Genomic DNA, 23,012 nt, shown 5'->3' on the forward strand with positions numbered 1-23,012 from the left:
AGCTATCAGCAAGCCCAACAGGTATTTTCCAATCACTGTTTTTTCTTAAGTTCTCAGACATTCAGTAAAACTGATTGTTTCATTCTTCCAACAATTGATTCTACTACTACTCCTTTGATAACCCTTGTTAATTCTAGAATTTGTGCCTTGGATACCTGCTTTCCTCATTCACTATCCTGATCCTAAATAATTTCATCTATTTCTATGCCTTTGAAGCCCATCTTTGTGCTCCTAACTTTTGTGATATTCTATTCTCAGACTGCCCATGAAAAGCACCTAAAAGGACTTAGGTGGAAAACATGCAAGAATTATGATGTAGGTTTGGGTGACACAGGATTGCAAAGTTGGTGGCACAGAAGACTTCAAGTATTGGAGACTAATATTTACATGCACTTGGTAAGATTTGCTGAGTACTATTGCTTTTGGTAGCCTACATTGTTTCCAACAAGACCTTTTGAAAAAGAGGCCTGCTCATATAATGTATTTCTTATGTTATATGAAATTACAATCCTTTTTTTATGAAGCAAAGCTAAATTTTATTAAATGTATTCTTCACTAACCATAAAATGTAACGGCTAATAGTTTTTGTCACTTTTGTCTTTTTTTAAATTTTTTTCTTCTTTTTTAAAATTGTTTTTTGATACAATATATCGCCTGAGATGGTCAGTGTCCCCTTTATCACTGTTATTGGTATTGCCCATAAACAAAGAACACCTAATCCTCACTGTACCTACATTAGGGCCTCAGAGTACAAGAATAAATCCACAATGAAATGTCAGTCTCCTACAGGGCTGGGAGGTACTCTGGTGGAAGCATGATGGACTTGGGAACATTCACGATGGACACAGATTGTGAACCTAGAAGGGAGTACAGAGTGGAGGGGAGGGAACTTGGGGGAGGAGGAGGAGAGAGGAGAGCCCAGTGCCAACTAAATTGTATCAATGAAATTGCAATCTTGAATAATGCCTAGTTCGACAGAAGGGAAATTCTCAGATGCATTACTAGATGGTAACACTCTTGATTAATTAGTATAATATCTGAGTTTTATTTTGTTGGCTCTTGAATTCATCCCTAATTTCTTTGGTCTAGATATAGCACAGTTTTAGCATATAAATTAGATAGTAAGAACTGTCCAGTAGATTATGAAAGAGGAAACAAACGAAGAGAACCCTATAGTCCTCATGTTAGAGAAGGCTAATGATAAACTTGGCTGCATGGAAGGTAGGGAAGAAGCCGAAGACTTATTGATTGCATTACATTAATGAGGATAAAAGGGGAATTAATTTTGAAAGAAAGTGGATCAGAAGCAAATTCCTCATTATGGTCTTAGAATAGTTGGAAAGGGCAAGTTTAGTAATGAGGCAGAACATTTAGAAATTAGATGCAGAGCAAAAAGCTAAAGCCTGCATCTTTTTTGGGGAAAAATCAGTAAATCAATGGGACAGTGCATGGGAGTTGCTGATCACCCATGGGTTGGGGGCATGTCCTAAGACGAGATTCTTTACTGGACTTTTTGAAGGAAGATGTAATTGGCCAAACCGGAGATTTCTGAGGAAAGCCCTAGGAAAACTGGGATACAGGATGTAATCATGTGCAACAAATCTCAAGTATTTAATACCCTGGAATTCAGCAAGTTCAGTGGATTATCACGGGTTTTTCTGTTATCTGTCATTGAACTGAGTATGATACACACCTTTCTCTACCACAACCAGCTCCTTCAGTTTACTTCATCTATAGGAATTTGATACCTGAGAAGGAAACTATGCAATTATACCTGCTTTCTTAAAGTGTCAACTTGCATGGTTTTGGTGAATTGACATGGATTTAATTGATCATCAGGTGAAATACTTCCTTGGACCAAAGACCTAACCAGAGAGACTCTAAAATAAGCAGCCATTAGCTCCATAAATGGCTAATACTAATACGGATTACTTCTAGTCATCATGGCACCAAACATATGCAATTGGTTTTTTGCTGTTGGTTACTGAGAGTCAAAAAAGGTTATGTCTAGAATGAAGAAATTAAGGATCTATAATCCCAACAGATCAGTGCTAACTGAACTTCCAAAAAGTGCTATAATGTTCGCCAACAACTGTGGCTGGTAATTCCCAGGAATTAACAGACCAGAAATAATTTGGTAAATACAAGGATGCTTCAACACTGAAAATATGAAAATTATTTAGGACTAATTGCAAGCAATTTTACAGTGAAGACGTCAGTGAAAAAGAATTTTTCATTCCAGGGTTCAGATATCAAAAGCATTCTGCCCATTTGCAAGTGATGGCCTAGTTGTGATGACACATCCATTGATGCATGCTGCACTTAACATTATAAATATACTCTTGCTATTTCACAGGAGCATAAATGGATAAGGCTGTACATAGAGAGATCTTGAATTTCCTAAAGCATAAGAAGTTTGTAACAAAAATACTTTTCACAAAGGGGTTATTACATAATGCCCCACCCTACATCCAATATGTTGAAACATCTGGGCAAAAAATTCCCAGATGTTGTCTGTTTTGCATTTTTCAAAGGCCAAGATAAAAACATATATGATCTCCACGTCCTACTTTCTTTTAAGAAATAAAATCTTGCTATTTAGGTGTGTTTAGAGTTAATAATCCCAGAAGACGTATGTTCAAGCTTATCGAGAAACCTCCCTTTTTGAATACTTCATTTTAATATCTGAAATGTATTTTTGAGCATATTGGCACATCTACTGCTATTCAAAGACAGAGGCCAACATTGGAAATAGCTTTCTGTTCTTGTTCATTTTGTCCTTTACGTTTAAGGTCTTGAAGGGCCAAAATGATGTCCCTATTGTGTGACTGGGATATCTGTGATGCATAACAATGCCAGGAAAATAGTTCTTTCTCAATTCTAGCGTTTATTTCTCTGAAGAATCAGACTCAATAAAATCAAATGTGAGCTCACATAAAATGGTAGATTAAGAGAAAATATTTTCTAGACATAAAATTTTCGGAAGGTACTCTCTTGTAAAACTAATTGATTGTTTTCTCTGTTTATTTGGGAATAACAACGATCTACTACAATTCTACAATTTTATAGTGCAGAGAAAATACTTAGTTTTTTTATGTATTTGAAAGCTACAGTATAAAGATGGAGGGACACAGAGACAGATGGATGAGATGGAGAGAGAGGGAGAGTGTGAGGGGCAGTCAGTACCTATTTTGTGTTTCATTTCCCACATTCCGTGAATGGTCGGGTTCATGAAATTGGGATACAGGAAATTAATTTGTCTTTCTCAAGGATGGTGAGGCATCATCGCTGCCTCCCAGAGTACATAGGAAGCTATATCAGGAGCACGAGCTGGAAAAACAAACCAGACCTTCCAATATGGATGCCTGTACTCCAATCAGTGTCTTCATGACTTGTCTAAATGTCCACCCCCGTTTGTTTTCTAAAGTGAAAAGCATGTAGGTCAGAGGATCAAATAGCTTTAAAGTTGCCTAGATGCACAATAATCGGTATTAACTGTGGACACCAATATGGTGATTAATTTGTGTATTCATATTTTAGCAAATCTTGTTGTAAAATGTATCCCTCGCTTCTTTCTTACTCCTCTTTATTTCATTATGAAAGTGAGAGCCTATAGCAAAGCTGATTTTCACTATGAGGTTCAGGTTATCAGGAGGAAAAAAAAGGAGGCAATGTAATGTTGACTACTTGTCATGTACAACAAGAAGGATCTAGACTATCTTGTGAGGAAATGGTGTAGGTGAGTATACACAATGATAAGGGAACTTGTTCACATAGAAATGAGTCAGCCAAAATAGGTGTGTTGATGAATTTGAATAGATGTGTCATAGTTGCTTTTCAAGAAAAGGTGTTAACTTCTGCAAATTCTTTTTGGGTCCAATTTATTTCTCTATATATTTGAGGAGCTAGGATGTTGAAACACTGCATAGTTATAAAATTGCAATAGGTTTGTGTAATTCTGACAATGGAGTCACTGTTATGCCTGAGTGTCATAGCTTGATGTAGAATGAAATGAGTTGTGTCCATGACAGTAGAAATCAGATCTGTTTCTCCCATTGGGTTCACAGTCGTCAACACAGTGTTGTGTAAAACATTGGATACTCCACAAACATTTTGAAGAGTGATGCATTCAACCATTCATTTAAGCCACACCCTCTCTTATTTTTCTCCATGTAGACTTTGTGCCTTTGAACTCTGATAGTGACTTCATTTTCCCACTGGCACTGGGACAGCTAATCAGAACGCCTTCTAGGGGGCCTTGTCAATCATCCATCTCTTGTTTCCTCCTCTAGTGTTCAATGCTGCCCAACACATGTTCTCTCATAATGAATACATTACGTATGATTGAGGTGGTCCACTTGATTTTGAATGCCACTTTTACTCTACACATGTATCTCTTTTGTATCACCAACAGAGTTTGAATCCTGGGTATGAATGACATACATTTAGATTTTGAGAAACGGGTAGTACTGGATCTGTACCTTGTGACCAGTGCCATGGTGAGCACATGTTTTCTGACCCTATTTTGTGTATCCTTAAGAGCCTCTGAGTGATGCCTAAGCTTGTCTCAGGGCTAGATCTGAAAGCAATTAACATCAAAAGGCAAAACAGAAAGATGGATGAGAATCAGACAGAAGTTTATTTTAATACACTATGGAAAGGTCTTTAAAAAGTTCATGGAAATGTGTTATATGTAAAACAATGCATAGATTTGAAATGTTTCACTAACAAACTTTCAATATTAAAGAAAAAAATTTGAGTAGGCTTATCAAGTTATCAAAATCATTCAAATACTGACAGTATGATCGTCTGTTAAAGGGAGAGAAAAATGAAGTTCTGTATTCATAAAAAAATTCTGTGTGCATTATCTTAGGTCATGGCTTCTTTCTTTTTTTGAGATGTATTTATTTTTGTTGGAAAGACAGATCTACAGGCAGAAGGAGACAAAGAGAAAGATCTTGCATTCTCTGGTTCACTCCCCAAGTGACTGCACACAACAAGTAATGATGGTTAATTTTCATTGCAACCATACAATGTGTCTAGCTGCTACTGTGCTCAATACATCATTACATTATCTCCTTTAATTGTTACAATATACTTACAGGAATAAACTGTAGAGATTAGGGAAACAAGGCTTAGAGCCCTTAAAATATTCCTCTAGTGTGTGGTTTGTTGATGGCACCATGACAGTGGCAATCAGGTAGTCAGGAGAACAGGCACAGATGTTGAATTCATAAGCAACATTGTCAAATGGGATCACACTATTATTTTCTTATCAGCAATAACACCTGCAAAACTTCCATCTCAGTCTGTTGATGATGCTACTTAATTTATTTACTTCTCCTGTTTTACAGGAATCTTATGGTCTCAAAACATGTAATCCAGAGAGCTGAAAAATCAGTTGGTTAATGACAATCAGAGAAACCCATATTGGCCCATGCAGATATAAGCAGGGCAAAATACATTTTGTTTAAATTCCAGCAGTGTTTTTATGGTGAGCTGTACAAAGTTCAATAAATAGTATTATATCTTTCTCCACCCAGGGTGTATGCGCATTTTTCTACTGTGTTTGGACAATGACTCTAGACATAAAGTATTTCTTCCTGCATGGTTAGAGAATGGGTTGACAAGATATGAGAAGAAGCCTTAGAAAAGGATGTGTTTTGAGGCTGTGAACAAGTTTTCATTTTTCTTCACTTGGAACAGCTGTAGTTCTTTCTTGTAAGGTACATGTCTCTGTATAAATTCAACATTGTAAGAATGAAAATTGTTTAAATGTGAATTATTTAATGAACTTCTTCAGTGGGAAAATAACTACCTATTCAGTTCTAGTTTAGGCAAATGTTGGTTTTCATATACCTGATTTCCATGTATCTGCTGTTATCTGCATATTGTAATGAGGTTATTCTAACTCACTTTGACCACACTTACATTATTATGCAGATGTTTGTAATTTAAAATATAAACCAGTAAACACAGAATTATTAAGTGTTTCAAAATCCCTGCTATCTCTCCTGATTAACCCTCATTTTTTCCCTTAGAAATGAGAACAGAGAGAGAGAGAAGGAGAGAGAGAGAGATTTAAGCCCTTGCTATTCACAAGGACAATGTGGATGTACTTCAGTTCAATTTAACACTCATGGACAGATGTTGGAGAGAACACTTGGTTGGCAAATTAGTTGGTTTTGGTAAATTACTTAGCTTGTGTCTGTCTCCGTAACATTATTTGGATTATGGTAGTAAAAATGCTTTTTTATTGGTCAGAGTTTGTAGGAATAAAGTGAAAAATAATATGCAGGGACATACTATAAATCATAAAGTACTTCACAAATGTTGTTTTCACTACAGATCTAATTGTGTGGTGATTTTGAAATCTCTTCCAGGCAATTTTGCAGAAAAGAAAAATGTTCTTTGAAGTTCTTTCATCTTCTCTTGGGAACATCCAGAGAAAAGATGAGTCATTGAGAGAACTGGCGTTATTATTATAATATTTAAAATAGAAATAATACTACCATCAAAAACACACATACAAGAAATGTATAATCGAGGGAAGGGTATTTGAACATGTCATGGATCACACTGAGTTTCCTGTAGCCAATGTTCACCACCTGTTACTATCTTCCTCTTCTATTATCCCCCTTGAAAAAGTTCCCAATATTTCTAGGTGTTCTCATTCTTTGTCATCGTGGTTGACCTTCTACCAAGGATGTTATCCTTGATATTACATACTATTGTGTAATTTTTATTAAAATCGCCTTTCCTTCACAATATCCTTTGTCATATTCTCAAAAGAAGCTACAGAGCCAGTTTGAAAATCTGATAAATGTCACACAACTTACAGATTGCTCTGTTGAGCTGAATTAAATAAGGCATTAATGGAAAATCTTGACTCTGACGTCATCATATTCTAATTACATTATTCAGAACGTTTCCCCAGAAGTGAGAAATGGAAAGATCACATAAATTTTAGCTAGCAGATTCTATGTGACTTTGAATTTGGGTTAAACATTGATTAGTTGCCAACATTTAAAAATATAAAGATATAGAAAAACAGCTTCCTGACTTCCCTTCACATATCAAGCTAAAAAAAGTAAAGATATGTACCAACAATGAATCTTGTGTGGCAAAGATAGCAGTGACTGGGGAGCAGCCAATTTCTTTAGAAGGGTAAACTGTTATCAGTACACAACCGTTCCATCTCATTCATTGATGACATCTGGCTGGGTCCTACGGGATCTGAGCTCGAGATCATTCTTGAACACACAGAAATACCCCAGAAATAAATCCCATCTCATAAACAGCAAGTCGTGAGTGAGATCATGGACAGATGGTTTAAGATGAACCAATGCTGTTGATCTGCTTCTTTTATTTCATGAACTATTTTGCCAGCATTTTAAACAGCCAAATCATGTCACAAATCATAACTGAAGCATCAGTTTTGTTGAACTGTTTACTTTTAAATTCCAAGCCAAAGCACTTTGAGGTTTGATCTATAGTTCAAGGTAGAATTTTACCAGATGAGTAAAAACTTGCATTCTAGACATGCTCTAAACTCCACACGTGGCACATTCCTGGGATGTCTGAGCATTAGAAATGCCATTTCTGACTCAGTTCTTAAAATATTAATTTCCAGAGACTGAAAGGCCTCCTATTATGTGCTAAAATGAGTGATATTTTGGTGGCAAGGGTATGTTTAGATTTTGATGCAAGATGTTTGGGACCCTTGAATCTTCTAAAGTTTTCTGAAGGACTTACAAATCCCTTCTCCTACCACCCCCATGCTTAAGGGCAGTAAAGGTGATATAGTTAAGTTTATGACAAAAAAGAAAAATAAAGCCAGATTAATAGCTAGGGAAATTCGATAGAACTGCAATACATATTTTGGAAAAATAAATACTACCTTTGTTTTAGATTTCAAGAGTCTTCCTTTTGACAAATCTAATGATTGATATCTTATGGCCTGACATAATGGAGTGGGCATATGGAAAGGGGTCAGAAGTACCTGCTTGATATAGTTTGAAAATCTTGATCAGAAGCCTAAAAAGATTCCTTACATTTCCACATGTCTAGAACAGGTCACTAAGCTGGAAGATACTCTTATGGAGATTCAAGGTTAAAATTATTCTACATCTATGTAAATAAGGGAGACTTCTAAGGATGACCTGGTTGTGGTGGATGGGTACCAAAAGAATGAGGGATGTTGAGCTCATAGCTAAATAATATTTTGACATTACTCAGAGAAGGCCTTCCTATACATTTGGCTCTGAGCAAAGGCAGATTAGCCTAATCATGATCAATCAGCCTAATCATTATCAACACACTGTCCAGTCACACTCATTGGGCAGGGCTCTAGGGAGAAATGGCAGCATATATTCCAAGGGAATATGTAATTTGACTTGTAGACCAACACTTCCTATGTGACCAATAATCCAAATACTCTCAGGATACGTGTAACCCGGTAAATTATTGGATCAATGAGAGACCATATATGAAGGCGATAACATTGTCACAAGACAGCATAGTGATGCAGATCCCAAAACGCAGTTTAGCATTTCCTTTTGAGTCAGAATGACTTCAGTGTAACTAGGGGGATAAATAAGTGCAGGGACGGTCATTGGGACATAATAAATGTGTGGTATAGGGGAATTCACTTTTTGTTCTTGAGAAACTCACAGACAAAATACATGGTCAGGTGACACTCCGTGTCATTCCACCTGCCTGAGCTCAGCATTTCTACGCAGTCCTCATGGCCATAGGGGTCGCTGGGCTCCCCCGCTTTCCAGTTGCTGTAGTTCTGCAGTGGAGTATTGTCCGTGAACACATACTGCCCCTCCCTTTCAAGGTCATTTACCCCAATGAACACTCGGAAGAAGCCACTCTTGGCGACATAGTCAGCAATAAGTGTGTTGGCAGCTTCATCTTTGGGCATGGCTAGCATGCCGCCCCGAATTCTGCAGTGCGTCAATGACTCCCTGTAGTTCTTCTCTTCCTGCACGATGTAATAGAATTTCTCTTCAGTTTCCCTAATCCCTGCTATGACTGCAGGGAGAAAAAGAAGTGTCATTACATATCTCAAAGAGAGAGAAAGCAAGTACACATATAAAATTGCCTGACTGAAATCCATTGATTCAGCTTTCAGGAACTATTCCACAGGGTCTTATTGTGAAGTAATCATCAGTTTAGTTTTTCCACCCCTATTCTAGTTGGCAAATGAAAATTGAAATTCTACCAGTTGTCCTCACTGTCCTTCCTCATCCGTTTCCTACACATCTTTCTTGACAAGGCTTATAACTGGCATGACTATCCTGCTTAACTCATTTTGATTTCCCCAATGTAGTCTAGATTTTAGGCATAGATATACAGCTTCACAGCATGCCCTTGCCCCTCTGCTCCACTCCTCTCATGCCTGAAAAATATCTGCTTGTTGCGACTCCACCTGTGAAAGTTTGACTCATCTATTAAACTGCAAAGGAAAACCACATCCTGTAAGAACTCTCTCCCAATACCCTTGCATGGCTATGGTTCCTGTGGGTTCTTCCATGTGTTTTCATCGTTGTGTTTGTTTCCTGCATATGCATTTAGCATATTATTTTTTTTCTCTATCTCTCTGCTTTGTAGTTCACCAAATCCACTGTAAAAAATCTGAGGACAATGATTAAATCTTTGATACTTTTCAGCCTCAATAGTTAGAATAATTCAAGGCATGGCGAATGTTTATTGAAAAGATAACAGTAATGACAAAGAAGTTTGTGCACTTTGGGAAAAATGCCTGTATCAGGAACATGTACATTGGTTGAACTTTCTCATAATGCATGTAGGAAGTGAGGCGATCTAAATTATCAAGGAAGCTTTGGGTAGAACAAAGGAGGAAGAATCATCTCTTATAACACAGCATATGTTGGGGGATCTTCAAAAGATTGTGGAAATGAATATTATGTATTAATTCACAACAAACTTCCCTTCTAACTTGTTTTTCATAAATTTCCTGGAGTCATTTGATATGTTTTGCTTTACAGATACTTCTAAAGTTTAAGGTCTGTAGTTTAAATTTGTAAAAAAAAAATCTGTATCTAGTACAATGTCAAGAAACATGATAGTCTTAGACATATCAAGGAAAGAATCTTTAGTAAGGCAAAATCAGAACTGTAAACATAGTGGTTAGCTAAGTCAAGCATTTTCTGTGCTCTAGTATTACCAGGTAGGTTAAACTCAGGACAATATTTGTGTACTTCAAACAACATACTGAAAACACTTATGAATTACAAAAAATTGAAGTTCAGCAAAAGAAATAAGTTGTGATATGATGACAACAGGTCGTTCATTAGTGCTTTCTCAGAATGAAAAACTCAGCCCCACCTCTGTTAAGGACCTTACTGCTAACTATTATGGGAACAGGTCAAGGGATAAGAAAAATGGTATGAGACCTTACTAAACTTAAGGAAACAGTAATACTTGGACTAGTTTTTGTTGTGGATGATGGATTTAGAGAAACTCACATTCAAATTCCCATTACAGGGCTTATTAAGTCCAGATCTTGGGGCGAGGTGCACTCTTTGAGCTTTCCTTTCACTATAGGACCTACATTAACACAACCGAAGCAGAACTCAGTGAGCTAAAGCTGGTAATTGTGCACTGTTGCAAGGACTCAAGGAATCACCTTTTTTGAGAAGGCAGTTACATCTGACTCTTGCACTCTGTGTTTGTTCTTAAGGCACAGTTTATCAAATTTTACCCATTTTCCATTCTCTATCAGTATCCTTTTCTATTCAATGGTAATGTGTGTGTGTGTGTGTGTGTGTGTGTGTGTGTGTATCATACATATGATGTATGAGTACACTGCAGACTTGAATTATTCTGGAATCTGAATGGATCCAGGTGAGCTTAAAGCAGAAACACCATCTCAGTAAGTTTTTGCCTGTTCAAAGGTATTTCCTGCTAAGAGTATAGAATTGCAAAGCCAAAAGAATTGCGTCAATAGATATATAACACAAAACAGAAGACAATGTGTTCACCATTTTTGACGAACTTCATAGATGTCTTGAGCCGAGCAACACTAATATCCAATTGTCCAACAACTTTCCGGTATCTTCCACAGTCACATACAGTACCTTTTAAGGGATGAAAACTGTGAATTCCTGTTGAAGTCCATGCAGACTTGTTGCAAAGAGCAAGTTTTTTCTAATGTTGACTATCTTTTTCCAGTTTGACTCGCTCTTTCTCTGTGAATGGCTATACTTTGAAACTTTTATTTAAAGCATGATTTGCAATTCCTGTCATGTTCAGGAATTTTAGAAGTGATCATCTTACCTGTTTCCAATGAGTTAAGAGACAGTTCTAAACTGCATCTTGAAAAAGAAGACATATGACAAGCCAAGGCATTCACCCTGGGAACCATTTGGCATTTTTGTTGAACACAGAATTTGCCTGTCCTATCTCAGAATAAAATTTTCACAGCTTCCTTAAAACATATTTCCAGCCAGTTCTCTTTAGCTGTTGCATTATTCAGTAGCTCACACAACTCTCCCAAGATAGGAGGAACTTATCAAAATTCAATCAGATGTTATTTCTGATTATCCATTTCAAGGAGATTTTTGCATGTTTCAAAGATGAAGTTCAGATCCGTGTAAATTTATAGGTCCCATTTACAATTGGGAAAGTCAGTTTCTCAGTTTGTGGATCAACTTGGACTTTAAGTTGTCATCCTTTCCCCTTTGCTCATCTGTGTTCTCAACTACCTAATACTGTGACAGAGAAGAAATTGTAAAGAAAAGGATAAGAACATTCATGTTTTTCATTTAATGGTTAACTTACATAAACATTTCAATTTCTTAGTATGAAAGTAAAAGTAATTTTATTAGCAGTAAAAGAAAAACATCTGTGACTTTATTCATGTTTATAGCTAAATGCTAGGTGTGTCAAATAGTTCTTAGAACTAATGTTTACTGTATTTCTGTGGACACAAAAAACTGAAATTTCCCAAGGGTAATCTCCCTTTTTCCCTGAATTAAACTCTGGTAATAAGCTCTTTCCCATGCTTATAGAGACTCTTCCTAACTGTGAAGAACATATTTTGTAACTGTCAAGCCTTTGTGGTGCAAGCCAGTCTGCTGCTGGCCAGCTGATGACTGGGAGATGGGTGAAGTGCTAGTGGAATGAAAGGCCCAGCAGAATTTCCTCTTAGTCCAGAAAGAGAGCCACCTCTCAGAAAGAGAGTCTCAACTGTCCCTCGCCATGGGCATGCCTGGGCTGGAATGTGCTTGGTGAAGAGAGTGAGTGAAAAGAGAGGAAAGCTTCATTCTTCGCTTTTCATTGTCCAAAGGAATAGAAGGTGAAGCACATTGCATATTTCTGCTTTTTTTTTTTTCTCCTTAAAATGCATTGCTTTGTTGATGAATGGGAAGATGATTCTACAGACAAAAGAACGAAAGGAGCATATCTTACCTGCCTTGCCTTTTCCTCCAGGAATCCCAAGCAAACCCTTTTCCCCTTTCTCACCTGAATGAAAACAACAGCAACCAGAAAACATCAGTAAATTAAAAGGTGAAGTTTTCAAGCAGAAATTATCCTCATTTACGGGGAAGTCACTTTTCAAATTTTATTAGCAATATCTTCAAATAATGTCTTTTAATTTTACATAAATAATTTAATTTGAGTGGACTACATGGGCACATCTAATCAAACAAGTCATAATTTTTTAGACTAAATGTTAATTCCAGTGGCAAGAAAATGCAACGCTTGAATTTGTGTTACTCATTCCACCTACTTACCTACCTCTTTCCATATAAAATATATATATGCTATATATTATATATATATGAATAAAGCTAATGACATTCTTAGCATGATTCTAATTTAAAAAATACCATTGTTTTGCAAACTTGGATCAACTTGGTTATCAAATTGCAGGGCCTGTGTACTTATTATGCCCTACTTGGGTCCATATATCTTCGCTCTTAGATTTTCACAAACATGCATTGTGTTTTTTCCATTTAATTCAACAAACATTTACTTTTACACACTTTGCAGGATAAAAGATCAGGTATGTTGACAGGATATATGAAGAGACAAGAGCAAACTTTTGATTTGAAGGAATCACGTGATGTGTGAAGTGATGTATGCAAATATCTATAATGTTAACTCAAACATAATCTGATTTAATCTCAACCTTGAAATTTCCCTTTTGGCTCCTATTCTTGCTCACTCAGAGGTATCCATAAAATAATTTTCAGAGAAGTATGATTTTTAAAACAGAGAGATAGAAAAAATAATGTTGACTTTTCTATTTTTTTGCCTGACTTCAAAATAAGTTCTTGAAGCTCACATCAGACACAATAATTGAAAGGAAGAGGCTTTGATTTACAAGAGAAAACGTTTGGCTGAGATTCTTGAGAATCAAAAGAGAAGACCCTGACAGAAGTAAAATAGAGTTTATACTTCAATAATGACCTGGAAAAAGAACTGGATAGAACTCACAAAGGACGAAGGGAGGATGAAGGTCATGTGGGCTACAAGGAGTATGAAGTTACTCTCCCAGGTGGTCTAGCTAAGGCACTGAGAACAGGAAGCAAGGAGATAATGCGACCAGGAAGGCAGTCAGGATGGAGATTATGTGTAACCTCTTCCTACTCCAACAACAGGGAGACTGTGGAAATCTCATGGAAGTCTGTGGGGAGCCCCCATCACTGGCAAAAAGGGTACAGCAATGTTCACATCACTGTCTACGTGTGCTTTCTGGTAGGAATCCCTTCGGTACTGAAATAAGCATGTCTGCTGAGGCCCCTAAATTTTTTCTGAGTTTTTTTTCTAAGCTGATCCATGTGGAAATTTTTCCTTACAATGGATCTTCATAAATTTCAGGCCTTTATAAACTCCCCTAAAGAAGGCATGAAGGCAGGTATAATCCTCAGAACTTATACTTGAATAAAAGGAGATAACGGTGGAATCTGTAACAAGAAATGCGAAGCACTGGGAAGGAGACAGTGAATCAAAACAATATACTCTTCAAGGTACCCAGAAGAAGCAGCATTTGTACCTGACCATCTGAAGGTTTCCATAGTTGACGACACAAGCTAAGTAACACACAGCACACAACAGGGAATGCGTAACTGGGGGGAAAAAAGCAGAGTACTTGGAGTGTGTTGTGGGGCAGGTTAATCTGCTGGCACCTCAGTTGTATCCTCCAAATCCCTTATTGTCTTTGTATGTAAATTGGAAATGATAAGAGCAGATTTCGAACATATGCTAATGGAAGAAAAGAAACAAGAAGAGCTGTTTACTGTCAATCTGTTGTCATTCTGGAGGGCTTTCACATGTAAGTATTCTCATATTAAATCCTACAAGCTAGGAGCCCTCATTAGCTTTATTCTATAACTGAGATAATAGAAGATGAGAGAGGTAAAATAACTTGCTCAAGGTTGTCCAGTAATTAAATCACAGTGCTGGTGATCAAGGTCCACCATTTCTGCCCCCTCAGCTCACAGGTTTTCCCAAATGTTTTAGCTAATCATTTAACGAGGGAAAGTAAACTGTTTTCGAGATGTCACTACAAGTTCAAAGAACCAGCCTGCTCATTTCTGAGTTCAGATTTGAGTCCAGCCTGCTCTGCTTCTGCTGCAGCTTTCTGTCAATGTGCCTGAGGATACAGCAGAACATGACCCAAGTACTTACATGAAATGCTGGACTTTCTGATCCAGCTTTCATCTAATCCAAACATGGAAGTTGCGGCCATATGAAGAATAAACTAGTGGAAGGGTGCTGTCTCTCTCACTATCTCTGTGCAGCTCTTCCTTTTAATTAACTAAGTAGCTAAATAGATAAAATACTTAGATAAGGTTGATGGGCCCAGGGCAATGGCTCAGTGGCTAAACCTTAGCTGTACCTGCGCCAACATTGCATATAGGTGCTAGTGTTCTGTCTGCTCCACTTCGCATCTAGCTTCCTGCCTGTGGCCTGGGAAAACAGTAGAAGATGGTCCAAAGCCTTGGGATCATGCATCTAGATGAAGCTCCTGGCTCCTTGTTTCAAATTGGGTTAGCTTCAGCCATTGTGCCCACTTGGGAAGTGAACCAGTGGACAGCAGATTTTTCTCTTTTATATCTCCCTCTCTCTGTAACTTTGCCTTTCAAATAAAAATAAATCTTAAAAAAAAAAAAAAAACAAGGTTGAAAGGAAGGTAAGTATTTAATGACTAAGATGTCAGCTAAGACATTCATGTCCCTTATTGAAACAATAGGTTTCTTACTTGCTTCAAGCTCCTGACTCCAGCTTCACACCAATGAAGACCCTGAGACACAGCTATGATGGCTCCGTTAGTTGGATTCATACTATTCACATAGGAACACTGAATTGTGTTCTGGTTTTTGGTACATGGTCCAGCCCTGGTCCAGCCCTGACCATTGGGGATTTGGGGAAGTAAAGTAGCAGGTAGATTTTGCACTGTTTCTCTTTCTCTCTCTGCCTCCCTCCTTCCCTTTTCTCTCTCCACCTCCATGTTTTTCTGTTTCTGCCTTATAAACAAATAAATAAAAATTTACTAAAAAAAATGTTACAGGACATCAGTGCTTATCACGATGTGAAACAAGATAAATTTAAAAGACCATATGAATATGGTTTTGGTATCACAATTTTAAAAAACACAGTATATTCTTTGCATATGAGTCCCTTCAATTCAACATGGGTTGGGTATTTATTTTAGAATTGGTCTGTCCTTACAAATCGTGTGAAGTAGTCACCTTATCTGCTATTCGGCTTTTTAGTTTCAGTTTTCTATATTCACATGATCAACTGATCTTCCATCTGCTGGATAACTTTCCAAATGGCTGCAACAGCCAGGACTAGGCCAGGTGAAAACTGGGAGAACAGAACTCTATCTATATCTCTAGGTGGGTGATAGAGATCCAAATACTTAAGCCATTACCTGTTGCTTCTGGGTATATATTACCAGGAAGCAAGATTGGAATTAGAGGAGCCTGGTACACAAACCAGGTACTCTGATGAAGGATGGGAAGCCCCAAGAAATGACTTAACTGCTCCTCTACATGCCTTTCCCAACATTTTTAGGTTTTAAATTCTAATTCATTCTGAGCAGCATCATGAAATCTTTCGCTCTCATTTCGCAAGCTTTATGCCCACATATGAGTCATTCTTTGTGGAAATAATGGTGTCTAAAAAAATAGTTTCTAAAATTGTAAGATTCAGTTTTTTATAAATAAGCTCCAATTCAGCTTCCTGCTGATGAACCTGGGAGGCAGTGAATGATGGTCCAGGTTTGGGGGTCTTGCCATCCTTGTGAAAGATAGGATGGGTTTTCTGATCCTTGACTTTGGCCTGGCATAGTTTTAACTATTGTTAAGTATTGGAGAGTGATATAGTAGATGGAAGACCATTTGTTTTCTCTCCATCTCTCTGTCACTATGCATTTCAAATAAAAAAATAAATCTCTTTTAAAAAAATCTTTACATCTGTTCCCCCTAGGAATGCATGCAAAATACTTAGCCAGATCACAGACAATTAGATTTAAAACATCTATTTTTCCAAAACTAATTATGTTTTAAAGCCATCCACAAAAGTGTATTTTGGGCAAAGTGGTAAAATGCTTGTATAACTGTCTTATGCTTAGAGTTAGAGATCAAATTCAAAACAAACAAAAATCATAGTACTTTCAGTGTAAAAGGATTATTGACCTTAAGTAAAAATATTTGTTTTGCTTTGAGACTGAAATTACCTATACTAAATCATTCTTACTTCTTAGTCCTAAAATGAAATATTGACATCCAGAAATCTGCCCTATCCTTGCAATTGGCAACATTAAGAACAGCTTGGAAAGTGGAGATGGATCTTAGGCAGTGAAAAGTTTAGAAGGGCCATCATCGAAATGAGGACAATAAATTTCAAAGTAAAGATTAAAAATAAAATCAATCCAGGTGAACCAGAACATTACTTCTCCATTTAAAAAAAATTGCAGACACACTCATAAATTTTGATGGCATATATCTGAAGAAGAAATCTTAGTAGCCAATAGTAGAAATTGATGGTAAGGAAAAGTGGTACCTATAGGAGCAGAAATAGAAAAGAGGACCATATTGTGGAAAATAATATACTTTTGCATTAATTTTTCATTCTTAACATAACAAACACTTAGTTTCTACTCTAGAGCAAGTATTATGAGAAAATAATTAAAGAGTAGGCTTACCATAGAACTTATATTTATTTAAACAAATAGACAATACTAACCTTTGTTCTTTTTATTTGTTTTTTCAACTTTTTATATTTCAAATTTTCTCTTTATTTCTCTAATTTTTGAAAGAGAAAAAGGGTGAAATAGCAAGAGAGCCTCCTTCTGTTGGTTCACTTGCCAGAGGCCAGGAACAGGGCTGGGTCAGCTTGAAGCCAGGAACCCATCCAGGCCCAAATGCTTGAGCTCTTCTCCACTGCATTCCGTGGCTCAATATCAGGCAACTGGGTTCGAGATGAAACAACTGAACCTTCACCTGACACTCCAGTATGTCAATATGAATACCAGTGTCACAAGTAGTGTTTTAATCTATGGCACAACATAGGCCCCTATTTAAAAAAATAATTTTATTGTGTAATGTTGTGTTCCTTGTGTACAGAACATTTGTGCAAGAGGTTCAGTGACAATAAACGAAAAACCAACTAAAAGGAGTAGATAAAGGTAACTGAAACAGGTACTATGTGGTTAAGCCATATGGAAGGGATTGGGCTAAAGAAAAGATCAGTAAATTCAATCATTCCAGATTAACACTTTTCAATGTTTTTGGAAATTCATTAATCTTGAAGCACAGACAGTCATACTAAAATGTCTAGTTTCTTGCTTGTCTTTGTTCTCCATCACTTTTTCAAGTTACTTTGTTTATGAAAACAGTAAAATTTGGTTCAAGACCATTAACTCCAAATCTTACAACTGGAGATGCATCTGAAGTTAACATTTGTGCTGAACATTTGGTATTGGGTTTGAAATGTCACTTAGGATGCCCTGGTTGGAGTCATGCAACCGCTCTGGATTACAGCTTCCTGATCATGTACACTGTAGTAGGCAGTAGGTGATGGCTCAAATACAAAGGTGCTTGACGACCACTTGGGTGATCTGGATTGAACTGGCTCCTGGCTTGAGTCTGGCACAGTCCCAACTGCTGTAGGCTTTGGAAGTGTGAACTGTCATGTGGGAGAATTTTATCTCTGTCTACTTTTTGCCTTTTAAATAAATAAAATAAATTTTAAAAAATTGAAATGGACTTGTATAAATCTAGGAACTGCAATCCCTGCAATGACTCAATGTGAAGTCAAAAGCGTCAGTTGTGTACTTGTCCATGGAACTTGCTAACCCAGGACACTGCATGGGATTTTGACCTTATTTAACATGGCTCCATCTCTGAAATATTAAGGTCCAACATTTTACATTCTGGCTATCCCTTCCCTTCCCTTCCCTTCCCTTCCCTTCCCTTCCCTTCCCTTCCCTTCCCTTCCCTTCCTTTCCCTTCCCTTTTCTTCCTTCCCTTCCCTTCTCTTCATTAACTAATTGTTAATGAAGTTGACAGTGGCAAAGGGAGATCTGTGGTGCATATTATCTGAAACTTGCACAATTCCCACAGTCATCTCTATGAAGAATGACGTGTGGGCTGCATGTTGGTACAGTGGGCTAAGATGATGCTTGCTAGCATCTCATATTAGCACCAGTTGGAGGCCCAGCTGCTCTACTTTCCACTTGGCATCGTGCCAATGCTCCAAGAGGAAAAAATAACAGAAGATGGACCAAGCACTTGGGGTCCTGCCAACAGAGAGAGACCTGCACTGTGCTCCTGGGTCCTGGCTTCAGTCCTGCCCAGTCCCAACCATTGCAGCCATTTGAGGAGTAGACCAGTGGATGAAAGTCTCTACCTCTCTTTATCAAATATAACGTTTTTAAAAATTATAAATAATACAGACTTGCAAATGGACAAGTGATTGTACAAGTGAATCTTTATGATAACACCTAAAAGTAAGTGATTACATTTTGGAAGATGACAAATACTGCATTTTTAAAAATCATTAAAAGTTGTATTTTAATGAAAGAATGAATTGTAACTAATTCTTTTAGGAGGACAATTATGAGATATATACATTTATATACCTTTGATTGCATTCTTTCTTTGATTGACTAGAGATTAACAATATTTTTAAGAGAGGCTAGAAGGATAATGCAATTAGATGCAGTCTTTCACCTAGTATGGTTAATAACAAATTATTTTATTAAACTTAACCTATTGTATTGAAGGGGAACATGAAGGGAAGTGTTCCAACATAAGGATGCAGATTAATGGCTTTTCACAGAATGAAATGTCTGTAGAACCACCGATGACAGACACTAAAGCCTCAGGTAGCCTCTCCTGTGGTCCTCTTAGTCATCATCGTTCCCTTTTATAAAGGTCTCTATCCTGATTTATAACCACATGATATGCTTCACATAAGTTTTCTAGGCAGTAGGTTTTCCATGTTGTTGAAACTCTTAAGGGAGTTGCTTGGTATGTAGAGGGATTTTGTTGCGTATAGTTTTTTTCGCCTTATTAGCTCCATGATGTTCCTTCATTTTGTTGCATGTAGAAATAGCATATGTTTTTTCATTGCCACAGTGAAGCATTAACGAAAATTTTAGTTGTTCTACATCCTTGTCAGAACCAGATATTGTCTGTCATTTTGGCTTTAGCTATATTGAGGGAGTGTAGTGCTATCACAGTTTAGTCAAGTTTGAATCAGTTTAGTAAAGCTGATATGCTTTCATACATTTGTTGGTCATTTGAATAATTAATTTTAAAGTGTCTATTCAAGGTTTATTTTATTTTATTTTATTTTATTTTACCATTTTTGACATTTTGGGTTATCTCGTATTTGTTGTCGATTTACACAGTCATTTAAAGGACATAAATGTAGCACATAATCAATTATGTTCTTTTTTCTTTTTGCCTCAGAAATGTCTTTTTTATGTTTTTTATTTGTGTTTGTTAGGCAGATATGCAGAGAGACGAAGAGAAGAGAGATCTTCACCTGGTGATGACTTCCCAGATGGCTGCAGTGGCCAGAGATGAACTGATCCAAAGCCAGAAGCCTGAAACTCTCTCCTATGTGAGTTCAGGGGTTCAAGGACATGGACCATCCTAGACTGTTTTCGCAGGCCATTAGCAGGGACATGGATCAGAAGTCATGCAGCCATAGGACTTGAACCAGTGCCCATATGGGATGCTGTCACCACAGGTGGAGGATAATATTCCTATGCCATTGTGCTGGCCCCCTCAGAGGTGTCTTTTATTCTTTGTTTTAGTAGACGCTCAATTGTTTGCTTTTCTTCATGGTTAGTCATTTCATTTATTAAAAATGTTTTTAATTATTCAAAGCAGAGGTCCTTTGAAAGAGAGTCTTTTTTTTTCTTTTGAGAAAGAAAGAGAGAGAAAGAAAGAGAGAGAGAGAGAGAGAGAAAGAAAGAGAGAGAGAGGAAAGAGAAATAAAGTGTTCATCTACTGGTTCACTCCCCATACACACACAACACCAGAAACTGGAAACTCAGTCTGGACTGTCTTGGTGACAGGGACCCAATTACTTGAGCCGTCACTAGTGTGCACTAGTAGAAAAAAAAAGAATCTGGAATAGGATCTGAGTTTGAATCTAGCATTCTGACATGGGATGTGATGGCCTAACTGGCAGTTAAACAGATTCCTGACCCCAAACAGTGTTTCTTTTCCATGATCAACATCCTTCTTGTTCTGGATGCTTCAGGATACATTCATTCCTTAATGCAATTTCTGGCTTAGCAGCTGTGCATCCCGATTTTGATAAATTGCACAGTAAGTGGTCAGAGTATTCTTGGAAGCTATTCCTACATTAGGACTGTTAGCAATAACTTCACTGATTGTGGAAGTAACTTCAAATTACACAACTAGATCTCTTTAAGTCCAAGCTAAATGTTTTCCTCACTCATGTTCCTCTTAGCTAGCTCCCAAAATACTTGCATCCACTCCAAAACCACACAGTGCTAGCAGTATGAAGGCAAGGGAAGAAGAGAATAATTTATCTCGTATTTTCTCAATGAAAAATAGAAAAATCATCTGTGCAAAAGTAGTTCTCAGAGGGGGAAATATATATACACATACACCTAGATCTGTATCTGTAATACTTAAGCAGATCTACAGTCATGGTTGGATATTCTTATTCCATGAGCACAGGAAACTAGGGGGAAAATTGAGTAAAATCCTTGTTGCGTAAGGAGTAATATATGTATATTTCTATTATAAGCACCATTTTGACCAGTTAAGGCTAAAATATTCTCCTTTACTAATTTTGCTAAAACATAATACCCTGTGCTCCTTTGGATGCACTCTCCTATGTTTACAGTGGCAGTCACCTGATTAAGTAGTATAATTATTTTTGAGAGACTTCTTCCTGATTAGTCTGTGTCATTTGAAATAAAATTCTGTCTCATCTAAAAAAAGTAGAACAATGCCTTATAAATTACTGGATATCAGAAGCAATTTGAATTTGCCACCATTGTGGGGCTTTAAGCAAAGAAAAATGGAAAAAGTATTTAGACAATAAAGAGAGCAATATTTCCATTTTATAACAATTATGCTGCCATTATGCCCAAGGCCAGGAGTTGACTGAATACAAATAGGTATACCTATATATGTTCAAGTTTCTATCCTATGAAATGATCACAAATGATGCACTATTAGTTACTTCACTCAAATTAAGGTAACTATAAAAAATATATGGTTGAATAATCACAAAATAAGTTTTAATTATATAAAATGTAGTATTCAACCTGTAGGCCTAAGGAGAAATCAATATAGAGATGATGATGCTTTTTATGCTTGATTCTCAACCTGCGATCTTGTTTAACTTTCCTCGAGGCCTTTTATTTCCAGACTGTGAGATATATAGCTTATTCATGGAAGAAAGATTTAAGCAATCAAAACAGAGATAATCCATATTTTAAAGGAAAGGAAAGGGCTCATTTTCCTGAAGCAAAACTTAAAATGCATATTAAGGGTATGCTCAATTTGCTTGAAATGTCCATGGAAGAAGTGTTAAATGCAGCTTACCTTTCTTGCCAATAGGTCCAGTCTTGCCAATATTACCTTGGGATCCTATATCACCCAATACTCCTTTAATTCCTGAAAAGAATAAGATGCCATCTTTATGACATTAGGTTTTATATTTCCTTTTACAGATATGGCTAACATGCTCTTTTTTATTTTATTTATTTTTTGGGGGGGGGTGGTGTGCAGGAAAATCCTCAACACCATGGTGAGGAGTGACTAATCTTTGTGTCCCACCCAGCAAGGCATGAGCCAATCCACGCCAGCTCTTTCCTGTCAGATTTCAAGCTGTACTTTCTGTTGTTTGTCTATTTATCTTAGTTTTTTTTAAGTTTGTATGATTGTTTGCTGTGAGGGGTTTTTGAAGCGATCCCGATGGTCATTGTGAGGGAGGGCGGGGGTCCAGAGGTGGAGCCAGGCTCGGACCAGAGAAAGCTCTCCTCCCTGGTCCTGAAGGACATTTATTGTTCTTCTGTGTCTGCGAACTGCTCAGGGCTTCTGGTTGTCTTTCCGATGACGTTGGTTTCTGCGCGGTAGTGTTTGGACTTCTTCCATCCCCTGCGGAAGCTCCGGTTGGGGGTGGGTGACCTCAGAGTGCTCGGCCTCCGAGGGCATCCAATTCCCTGTGGCCTCCTTGGCAGTTGGGATATAGTCCTTGTTGCTCGTATTAATAGTTTGTGGTGAAGGTCTGGGAGTCTTTGTGGTTGGGATCCAAGCTTCCTCCTTACCACCTGCTTCACTCTGGAGTGCCCCCCCTGCTCCACGCACACGACCTCCTGTTAAGAGGTTGTCAGGATCACACCCGATTCCCCCCTCATGCATTGGTATAGTAGTTTTATTGTTGTTTAGTGCTGCTTTGAGTCTGTTGTCTATGAATTACCAGATTTGATCTTGATAGGCTATATTGTACTTTTTTCTCACTCTTTT

General features: G+C 37.4%; 1 protein-coding gene across 1 annotated transcript in view; it reads right to left on the reverse strand.

The window, feature by feature from the left end:
• Nucleotides 1–7,369: 7,369 nt before the first annotated feature.
• COLEC10 (collectin subfamily member 10) overlaps nucleotides 7,370–23,012 on the reverse strand; it is a 37,143-nt gene continuing 21,500 nt past the window's right edge. Inside the window, exons 3-6 of the mRNA XM_004580699.4 lie at nucleotides 22,089–22,160; nucleotides 12,442–12,495; nucleotides 11,013–11,108; nucleotides 7,370–9,039 (exon numbers count right to left, since the gene is read on the reverse strand). Coding sequence (XP_004580756.1) covers nucleotides 8,648–9,039; nucleotides 11,013–11,108; nucleotides 12,442–12,495; nucleotides 22,089–22,160 — 614 coding nt within the window. The 3' untranslated portion in view covers nucleotides 7,370–8,647. The remainder of the gene's footprint in view (nucleotides 9,040–11,012; nucleotides 11,109–12,441; nucleotides 12,496–22,088; nucleotides 22,161–23,012) is intronic.

This window comes from Ochotona princeps, chromosome 9 (genome assembly GCF_030435755.1).
Source record: "Ochotona princeps isolate mOchPri1 chromosome 9, mOchPri1.hap1, whole genome shotgun sequence".
Lineage (NCBI taxonomy): Eukaryota > Metazoa > Chordata > Mammalia > Lagomorpha > Ochotonidae > Ochotona > Ochotona princeps.